Source organism: Oncorhynchus tshawytscha, linkage group LG03 (assembly GCF_018296145.1).
Source record: "Oncorhynchus tshawytscha isolate Ot180627B linkage group LG03, Otsh_v2.0, whole genome shotgun sequence".
NCBI lineage: Eukaryota > Metazoa > Chordata > Actinopteri > Salmoniformes > Salmonidae > Oncorhynchus > Oncorhynchus tshawytscha.
In genome coordinates, this window is record NC_056431.1 from 50,367,647 (window position 1) to 50,378,562 (window position 10,916).

Sequence of the window (10,916 nt, forward strand, 5' to 3'; positions counted from 1 at the left end):
CACACAAAATAAATACTTTTCCTAAAACAAAGTGAATAAATGTCACAATCATTTGACATAATATGGTTTTGATGTAAAGGTTCCTTCAACTTCAGCAAATATTGATCTATTTAAAAAAAAAACGTTATGCATATTTAGGGGTGGACCGGTAAATTGCCCGGATGCAAAAGGCCATGTGCATTGTTGCCTGTCTCTGAAGCGCTGTTGCACAACCGCTGTACCATTCTTTTCCCCATTATACCATCCTGTCTCCTTCAGACGAGCAAATCGTGTCATCATTAAACAACAAGTAAGTACTATTATGTCTTCGTAACATTTTATAGAGCTTGATGCGCATCAATCTAAACAACATATTGTCTGAAACTTCATGCTTTTGCTAGTATCGTTAGCTGAACATATTTTCAAGCCTGTCATGCCTCCAACAACGACATTCAAATAAGTAGCTATCTGTGCTAACGTTAGCTAGTTAGCCTAAGTAGGATTAGGAATGTAACTTGCATCCACGTTGCCATAATTACAAGATACTGGTAATTATGGCTACTTAACTTTGCTGTCTCCAAATACTTTCCCAATAGTCTTGGTAGTTACGTTTTTAATTGATATTTCGAAGGTAATTAGTCGCGTAATTGTTTTCATGTTGATTGTCATGTCCTCTGATCTTGATTAAATAATGACAGAGCCCAATTGGTCACATTTACTCATGTCATGACATGCTGTACCTACAAGATATTTGATCGCCGTCACAATTTATCCCAAAAGATTGAGTGAAAAAAATCTAGTTAAATTTAACAATCTGCATTTCTCAGATATTGAATTCTGTAAAACCGAAGTTAGAGGCGTGAGCAATTACACCCAGTCCGGTGTTGTCCAAGCTCGAGCTGGGGTAGTGTCTACTCGGGCTGCTATAGGCTGCATATAAATCTTTGCATTTTCAGTTCACAAATAATGCTTTCCTTTGTCTTTGGCCATCTTTACAACATTTTCAATTCATTCAGTAGCTAGGTCATTAATTTGTGGAAGGCATTAAACATTACTGTGCAATTTGACCTTACGCAACATGACCTGAACACACGTGTGGAGAATCAGAAATGTCTCGAACCGCTCTTTTCCTGTCACAATTTAGCAAATCTCAACAAACTCCCCATCAGATACAACATTAATTTGTAATCAGAGATTAACAACCAAGTGCAATAGCCCTCATATGCCTTACATGGAATTAGGCTGCTACTTTATTATTATGCAGAATTGTAACGACATAGAGATCCTATGAAATTAGCCATAGAATTAGGAATTATAATTAATTTAGCTATCTTGTCCTCTGCCCTTGGTTTGGGTTCTGTGGAATAGGAAATTCTGCCAAATCATTCACATGTTAGCCTACTGTGACAGTTTATTAAGATTCCCTCCTTTTGAGACCATGGCCTGCTTAATACGTTTGGCATTTGTGTCTTGGTCTTTCTGCAAGACATCAAACACACATTTGCATGTGTTTGCTCTGTGTTATGGAAATGGATGTCCCTTTTGTCCTTGAGATTTTCGGGGTATTGCACCATCTGTATCACTTCATTCATTGATTCTTGTCTTACAACTCTTTCTGTACCAGGAGCGGTCACTAGGGTGCACTGTATAGCTTGCCATTGTCACCTCCAGACATTGTCCATATGTGACATCTGGACTGGGGGAGAAGATGTCTTGGGAATTATCTGGAAGGTTCATGTGTTACAGGCTAAACAAGTGGTTCGCTACTTTTAGCTATTACCAACACATTTAAGTGTATATTAAAATGAAGAAGGTCCTGATAGCCAACAGCTGTTGACACAACGCATGCTTTTTGAGTACACTATGACAGAGTAAATACAGTTCCCTTTCCCCCCTTCAGAGATGTTGCGTCTACCCACAGTGATGAGACAGATGAGGCCAGTCAGCAGGGCCCTGGCCCCCCACCTCACCCGGGCTTACGCCAAGGACGTCAAGTTTGGAGCCGATGCTCGGGCCATGATGCTGAAGGGAGTGGATCTGCTGGCTGATGCTGTCGCTGTCACCATGGGACCCAAGGTAGGAGAGGAGGGACTTGGTATGACCATGGGTTCCAGTATTGTGGTGCCAAATGAAATATAAAAATCTGTACGATTTTACATTTCGCTCAGATTTCGTGGAATGTACGAAACTGCTATGTAAAACCAATCCATTAGTGTTCCACTTTTCATTTGACTCATTTCCACCTGAAGAACGCTGTGCACCAGTGTTTTGTTCCAGGTGCCGTTTCTGGCAGGAACAACTGAACACAAGTGTTTTGAGCTATAACCTTTCCCCCTCCCTTCCTCCAGGGTCGCACAGTCATTATCGAGCAGAGCTGGGGCAGCCCCAAGGTGACCAAAGACGGCGTCACTGTAGCCAAGGCCATCGACCTGAAGTGCAAGTACCAGAACATTGGTGCCAAGCTGGTCCAGGACGTGGCCAACAACACAAACGAGGAAGCGGGAGATGGCACCACCACTGCCACCGTGCTGGCCAGAGCCATCGCCAAGGAGGGCTTTGACAGCATCAGTAAAGGAGCTAACCCTGTGGAGATCCGCCGTGGCGTCATGCTGGCTGTGGAGACCGTCATCAATGAGCTGAAGAGGATGTCCAAGCCAGTCACCACCCCTGAGGAGATTGCCCAGGTAACCAATTGTGTTAAGAATATTGATTACTCAAATAAGTCAATATTCTTATCATTTCATATCTATTCAATTGATGCAACTTATTGATTTGCGACAGATGCAATATCTATATTCTACTTTATATATTAAGATAACCTTTTGATGGTGACTAACGTCTTCAATGCTTTCTGTTCTGTCTGCTAGGTGGCCACCATCTCTGCTAATGGAGACGTAGAGATCGGCACCATCATCTCCAACGCCATGAAGAAAGTGGGCCGCAAGGGAGTCATCACTGTCAAGGATGGCAAAACCCTTTATGATGAGCTTGAGATCATTGAGGGGCTGAAGTTCGACCGCGGATACATCTCCCCTTACTTCATCAACACAGCCAAAGGTAAGGTCCCCTGTCTGCCATGACCCCACCACCAAGCCCATCTTCTGCTATTTTGGGGCTTTAAAATTAAGAGAAACTCCAGCACACTGGTGATCTTGATGCTCTACAGATTTAATGGATTCTTATGATCTTCATGCCCCACATTTGGCAATTTTTTTGTTGTTGAGCTTTTACATCAACCCTCATCTCTGCCCCTCAGGCCAGAAGTGTGAGTTCCAGGACGCCTATGTGTTGCTGAGTGAGAAGAAAATCTCTTCTGTCCAGAGCATCGTCCCTGCCCTGGAATTGGCCAATCAGCACCGCAAACCTCTGGTCATCGTGGCCGAGGATGTGGACGGAGAGGCCCTCAGCACCCTGGTCCTCAACAGGTCAGTTCCCTGTCCATTTAGCACCCTGTGTCTCAGAGAAGCAGTTCTGATCTGGGATCAGTTTTTGCTTTTAGATCATAATTATAATCACAGGGGACCTGATCCTAGGTAAAGAGTCCAAATGAGATGCTTTGTGAATACAGGCCCTTGTACTCAGTTGGTGTCCTTTATTTAACCAGTAAACACACTTAAGGACCTGTTTTTGCTTTCGCCTTCACATTAACACTGACTGACTGCTTGGGCCAAAGGGAAACAACCAGCTCACAGGCCTGCAACAATAATATAAAGGTCTTATATCTTCTGATCTTTTGCCACTAATTGTTTTATTGACCAATCAGCTCTTTGGCCAATAATTGGGAAAAATATCAGCGTTGGACTGTCTGTGTAGACTTAGATGCTGGAGGGTGTTGGGTGTGTTATCAGGGGTTCTCAAACTTTTTGGGGTCAGGGATCCTTTTTGTGATAGCATTCATTGCAGGTTAGTTTTTTGTAATTCATCTTGTTCTGGAGGGAGCTCTGCAGAGGTCACTAGCTGGCACACCCAGAGTCATAAAATATGATTTTAAACCTAACCTTATCCACACTGCTAACCCTAATGACTGACCTTAAATTTTGTTTTTATGATTTTTTTACAATATAGTCCATTTTCACTTTGCAGCTGGCTTAAGGGGAACTCGCTCAGTTCTGTCTCCAGGACAAAACGTCTTATTAATCCAAACACAATTTGAGTGAGATAACAATATGATACAAGGAGTTTTACTATGACTTCAGCAGTGCATGGCCAAACAAACCAAATCTCGGGCACTGGGAAGGAACATTTTTAAAGGCCCACCTCTTGGCATTGGATACATTTTTGCAGTTTAAAATAATTTTCTGCAATACTACAAATTTTGCCATGAGGCAGAGAACTTTGCAGTTTTAAAGTTTAAATTACAGTGCATTTATGTATATACATTTTGGGGGAATACAAGAAGTATTGAAAAATATATAATTGGTGGAGTATTCTGGATATCCAATATCCCTGTAAGCCTCCCAGTCCCATGTTGCACAGGGTTAAGAAATTGTATAGATTCACAATATTTTATTACACACTCCAAACGGATCCCACTTTGAGAGCCTGTATTCTATTAACCTCTACTCTTTCTTTAGGCTGAAGGTGGGACTGCAAGTGGTGGCAGTCAAGGCCCCAGGCTTTGGAGACAACAGGAAGGCCCAGCTGCATGACATGGCTGTTGCCACCGGGGGCACTGTAAGAATACTTTTACAATACAACCACCCCAGGGTCACATTGATCTATAATTACTGTAAGAACACTGACACCAACCACCCCATACTTGCATCAGTCCATTTTGATTTGAGAAATCAAATTGTAAAGCAAGATAAGTTACTGCGACTTGTGCTGTTCTGTCGTTCCACACAGAAACCTGTCTCCTACTATCCTTGTCTGACTACATCCCATGCCAGGCAGGGACACTTGGTCTGACGCTTCTGCGCTGGCATGATTTGCCAATCAATGAATAGTTTGCGTAGTCATGCTTATCCCATGGCTGAGGCTTTAACTTGGACCTGTTCTAATAATGGAAAGTGCACCCTCTATGCCTCTCTTGAAAGATGGGTGCCATTTTGAAATGTTCAATTAGGGCCAATGTATACCTGTTCAAATCCTGCCCTTTACTGACATCCATCCCTTTCCCTCTTCCTTCTCTTTAGGTGTTTGGTGATGAGGCGGTGGGCATTGCTCTGGAGGACATCCAGGCCCATGACTTTGGTAAGGTTGGCGAGGTGTCTGTCACCAAGGACGACACCATGCTGCTGAAGGGGAAGGGAGACACTGCGGCCATCGAGAAGCGCCAGGCAGAAATCGTTGAGCAGCTGGAGAACACCACTAGCGACTATGAGAAGGAGAAGCTCAACGAGAGGCTGGCCAAGCTGTCTGACGGAGTGGCTGTGCTCAAGGTCAGTCACAGGGCAGGGGTTAAGGGGGAGTGGGTCAGAGGGGAAGGGGTCAGCTAGGTTCCTGAATGGCGCAGTGGTCTAAGGCACTGCATCTCAGTGCTAGAGGCATCACTACAAACACCCTAGTTTGAATCCAGGCTGTATCACAACCAGCCATGTTTGGGAGTCCCATAGGATGGCACACAATTGGCCCAGCGCTGTCCGGGTTTGGCCGGTGTAGGCCATCATTGTAAATAAGAATGTGTTCTTAACTGACTTGCCTAGTTAAATAAAACTTGGAGGGGGACATACGATTGCAGAGTGAAAGTCTTAAGAGTGTAGAGAGATGGGTAGGATTTGATTACTTTTTGTCCTTTTAATGTCCCTGAATATTGTCATATTATTAGGTAGCATGTTAAAATTAGGAGATTCCTGCTCTGACACAAGATTTACATTTGTTAATAAGTCGCTTCTGTATCTGCCTGGCATGGCAGAGAAAGCAAAAGTGTCGCTGACTGTTCTGTTCCAGGTAGGAGGAACGAGTGATGTGGAGGTGAATGAGAAGAAGGACCGTGTGACTGATGCCCTGAATGCCACCAGGGCCGCTGTGGAGGAGGGCATTGTGCCCGGAGGTGGCTGTGCCCTGCTGCGCTCCATCCCTGCCCTGGATGCCCTCGTGCCCATTAACACTGACCAGAAGATTGGTAAGTAGAGTTCCTGCTCTGGATCTTAACCTAACATGCCAATAGGTTTTTAATTTTGGCTGTAAAGTTGGACACGTGGGGTATGTTATATTTTTCTTTCCAACTTCTGGACAGATAAGTATTGTAGCTTAACTTGGTGTATCACTTCCTGTCTCCATAGGAATTGACATCATCAGACGAGCCCTGCGTGTGCCAGCCATGACCATTGCGAAGAACGCTGGTGTGGAGGGCTCTCTAGTGGTGGAGAAGATCCTTCAGGCCGCGGGGGAGATAGGATACGATGCCATGGAGGGAGAGTACGTCAACATGGTAGAGAAGGGCATCATCGACCCCACCAAGGTATGGATGCTTCAGCTTGGCACTACACTGTCGTTCACCCAGCGTAAAAAAATATATAAAGACAGGGTCATTTTTGTAGTGATTGGAAATGTACAGCAATAATGTTTGCAAATGTTATTTTAATTCAAGTGCTCATTGTGCAAATGTATTTGTTTTGAATAAACAGTTGGAGACTAAATATATAGTTTACATGTTGTCAAATCTAAGCCAACCCTTTCTGTTTTGCCCCATGGTTGCTAAATAATAAAATGTATTTATAAAGCCCTTACATCAGCTGATATCTCAAAGTGCTGTATAGAAACCCAGCCTAAAACCCCAAACAGCAAGCAATGTAGGTGTAGACAACCCGTCTACTTAGTATTTTTTCTACTCCCGTTATGATGTAATCTTCGGTTAGACTGACAAAGCATAGACAGAAGTTGGCTGATGGTGGTATCACAGGTTGTCTGACGATTTTGCTCCCTTTGCCGGTGTCTCTGTATTACAGCAATGACTTGAGTGTCTCCCCCTACAGGTGGTAAGAACGGCACTGATGGACGCTGCAGGTGTGGCTTCTCTGCTCTCCACCGCCGAGTGTGTGGTCACAGAACTGCCCAAGGATGAAAAGGAGGCTGGCATGCCAGGGGGCATGGGTGGTATGGGAGGTATGGGGGGCATGGGAGGTGGCATGTTCTAAGGCTCACCTCAAAGTGCTGTTTACACTTAATGGCAGAATGAGGTTAGGGGGCAAATTATCCCTCCAACCCCAGACCTGCCCAAACAGACTGGCCATGAGTTTATTGGTGCTGCAAATGGATGAACCCTACTACTTCTGCTGATTGTCTCCCCTCCACCCTCCGGTAAGAACGGACCAGCCTCCCCAGCCTTACTCCGTCCCTCTACCCACACCTGACTGAGGCTCTGACCGACTCCAGTCTGCACCGATGATCCCCCCCCGCCCACACAGTTTACCTCATAAACATGGCAGTCTCATCATCCATCCTCAACATGCAGAATAGTCTTGAATATCGTGCAGAATATTCCCTGTCAATTATGAAAGATGCTCACCAGTGAGAATAATCCAATGCTGTTCTTGATAAATTGTCATTTGATATCAAATGGAAGTAATGAAGCCTGTTTGTGTGCACTACAGAAGTTCAAACGAGAAGGCTGACCTAAAATGGTCAAACACAGTATAGATGTAACTCAATATTGATTTACAGAGTTTTTTTTGTATTTTTTTGTAACTTTGTGGGTGAACCAGGAAAACTGAAATTAACAATGTTGGAAGGAACCATAACTGAAAAGGTTGTTAATTAAACAATTATTGCTGAGCATGAGTTTATTTTTATCTCTGACCTGATTTAATACTCAAATATTCTGTAACTTTAGAACTGAAAGAATAATTCGATAAATTTTACTAAGAAACATGACCTTATGATTGGGTAAGAGTGCCTCGTTTACTAGTAATTTAGCGGAGGGGAAGGCTAAATGTGCATTAAAATCAGCTAAATGCCTTTCTGGCAAAGGGAGGGCGCAGTTTGCAGAGGTTGATTGGGTAGGTAGGTGTAGCAGTTTGGGCCAGTGAAGGTCTAAGCCACAAGTTTTAATGTTAAACCCATTGGTGTCCTCGTGACCTGATTTGTACTCACTGCTCATGACAATTAGCCTACATTTTATTTGATGTGTGTTCAATAGGAGCCACAAACTACCATGCGCGCGTGTAAGCATGTGTTAAACTGCTACTCTACCATTTTCCCCCCCAGTACGTTATTTCTTTGCAAACAACTGATCATTCAACGTGTTTTGTACAATGTAGACATTTTGTGATTTTTGTTTTATGTATTTAATAAAATCAAATGTTCTGAAGGAACAAGTGTATTGTGCTTTAAAATATATATATATTTTATGACCAAACATACCACTTCAGAATATCTGCTGCTTTCAAAGTATGATACACTGAACTAGAATTCTAACAAAAAATACATTTGAGATTCATGAACTACAGTGTGCATTAAGTCTACCTTAAATTAAACCGCGTAGTGAGTACATTCCCGCAACCACTAAGAGCATTGAAGTCCAAGGCGCAACTTCTCCGCTGTTTTAGTATTGTGGCTACCACGCTGTAACCGCGTGAAGCGAACTCGTGCATATACTGTGACGGAGCGTAAGTCTTGCATCGCGGTCATCTCAATTTCTGCGTTGCTGCTCGTGGCAGTGTCATTTCGCTGAATCTACACTACATTGACAAAAGTATGTGGCACCCCTCCAAATTAGTGGATTCAGCTATTTCAGCCACACCTATTGCTGACAGGTGTATAAAATTGTGTACACAACCATGCAAACACCGGCAGTAGAATGGCCCATACTGAAGAGCTCAGTGACATGACACCATCATAGGATGCCACTCAGTTTGTCAAAGCCCTGCCTGCTATCGTGCCCTGGTCAACTGCAAGTGATATTGTAAAGTGGAAACGTCTAGGTCTAGGAGCATCAATGGCTGACGGAACCGCAGAGTGCTGCAGCACGTAGCAAGTAAAAATAGTCTATCCTCTGTTACAACAATCACTCAGGTCCAAGCTGCCTCTGGAAGCAACACCAGCACGCACAATAACTGTTCGGCTGGAGCTTCTTAATGAGTTTCCATGGCAGAACGCTACCTGCCCAAATGCATAATGCCAACAAGTTTGGTGGAGGAATAATTGTCATGGTTCGGGCTAGGCCCCTTCATTCCAGTGAAGGGAAATCTTAACACTACAGCATACAATGACATTCTAGATGATTCTGTGCTTCCAACTTTGAGGCAACAGTTTGGGGAAGCCCCTTTCCTGTTTCAGCGTGACAATCTCCCGTACAGAAATGGTTTGTTGAGATCAGTGTGGAAGAACTTGACTGGCCTGCACAGAGCCCTGACCTCAACATTATCTAACACTTTTGGGATGAATTGGAATGCCAACTACAAGCCAGGCCTAATCGCCCAACCTCACTAATGCTCGTGGCTGAATGGAAGCCCACACAGAAATTTTCTAACATCTAGTGGAAAGCCTTCCAGGAAGAGTGGAGGCTGTTATAGCCACAAAGGGGGGACCAACTCCATGTAGTGTATGTAGCAAAGATTTTTTAGAAGTAACCCAATGTATACCACAGCCTATTGTTTCCAATGGGAGCAAACGAATCCTAGTGGGCAGGACAAGAAAGGTAGGCAGAGCTAAGCATGAGCTAGCGATAAGCCTATTGGTGCGTTCAAGCATGTATTTGCATATTTCCGTTAGGGAACGCCTACTCTGAAGTGCACGTGTGCACTAACTCCAAACACATTTTTTTATTTATTTTTTTAAATAACATTGATAAATGGTAAAGTAGACAAAACACAGTCCACCCTGTTCGTAACAGATTGTAGTTTTGGAAAAAGAAAACTGTACCGAGATGTTTCATCCGTGAGAAAATTAGAATGTTATCCAAAATCTATACATCTGGTTAAATATCTGTCTCCTTGTTGGTATAATTAATTGTTCTGTGTATATACACTGCTCAAAAAAATAAAGGGAACACTAAAATAACACATCCTAGATCTGAATGAATGAAATATTCTTATTAAATACTTTTTTCTTTACATAGTTGAATGTGCTGACAACAAAATCACCCAAAAATGATCAATGGAAATCAAATTTATCAACCCATGGAGGTCTGGATTTGGAGTCACACTCAAAATTAAAGTGGAAAACCACACTACAGGCTGATCCAACGTTGATGTAATGTCCTTAAAACAAGTCAAAATGAGGCTCAGTAGTGTGTGTGGCCTCCACGTGCCTGTATGACCTCCCTACAACGCCTGGGCATGCTCCTGAGGAGGTGGCGGGTGGTCTCCTGAGGGATCTCCTCCCAGACCTGGACTAAAGCATCCGCCAACTCCTGGACAGTCTGTGGTGCAACGTGGCGTTGGTGGATGGAGCGAGACATCATGTCCCAGATGTGCTCAATTGGATTCAGGTCTGGGGCGGGCCAGTCCATAGCATCAATGCCTTCCTCTTGCAGGAACTGCTGACACACTCCAGCCACATGAGGTCTAGCATTGTCTTGCATTAGGAGGAACCCAGGGCCAACCGCACCAGCATATGGTCTCACAAGGGACCTGAGGATCTCATCTCGGTACCTAATGACTGTTAAACAGCCACCACTAACATTGAGTGGCTGCTGCCAACACACTGACACTGACACTGACTCAACTCCAGCCACTTAAATAATGGGAATTGATGGGAAATTATGTAAATATATCACTAGCCACTTTAAACAATGCTACCTTATATAATGTTACTTACCCTACATTATTCATCTCATATGCATACGTATATACTGTACTCTATATCATCGACTGCATCCTTATGTAATACATGTATCACTAGCCACTTTAACTATGCCACTTTGTTTACATACTCATCTCATATGTATATACTGTACTCGATACCATCTACTGTATCTTGCCTATGCTGCTCTGTACCATCACTCATTCATATATCCTTATGTACATATTCTTTATCCCCTTACACTGTGTATA

General features: G+C 43.5%; 1 protein-coding gene across 1 annotated transcript; it reads left to right on the top strand.

Moving 5' to 3' along the window:
• The first annotated feature begins 145 nt into the window (after nucleotides 1–145).
• LOC112238140 (60 kDa heat shock protein, mitochondrial) lies at nucleotides 146–8,234 on the top strand. Its single transcript, XM_024406731.2, has 10 exons — nucleotides 146–289; nucleotides 1,880–2,055; nucleotides 2,328–2,663; nucleotides 2,847–3,036; nucleotides 3,236–3,404; nucleotides 4,554–4,653; nucleotides 5,115–5,360; nucleotides 5,869–6,043; nucleotides 6,204–6,382; nucleotides 6,897–8,234. Exons 2-10 carry the CDS (start codon nucleotides 1,882–1,884, stop codon nucleotides 7,056–7,058), a joined length of 1,731 nt encoding a protein of 576 aa, XP_024262499.1. The 5' UTR covers nucleotides 146–289; nucleotides 1,880–1,881; the 3' UTR covers nucleotides 7,059–8,234.
• Nucleotides 8,235–10,916: the final 2,682 nt, after the last annotated feature.

What these genes read in the sequence shown, in the direction of transcription:
- LOC112238140 (XM_024406731.2), top strand. Translation starts at nt 1,882, where the DNA reads ATGTTGCGTCTACCCACAGTGATGAGACAGATGAGGCCAGTCAGCAGG. An exon ending in CTTCATCAACACAGCCAAAG is followed by an intron (nt 3,037 to 3,235) that starts GTAAGGTCCCCT and finishes TCTGCCCCTCAG; the next exon opens with GCCAGAAGTGTGAGTTCCAG. An exon ending in CTGTTGCCACCGGGGGCACT is followed by an intron (nt 4,654 to 5,114) that starts GTAAGAATACTT and finishes CCTTCTCTTTAG; the next exon opens with GTGTTTGGTGATGAGGCGGT.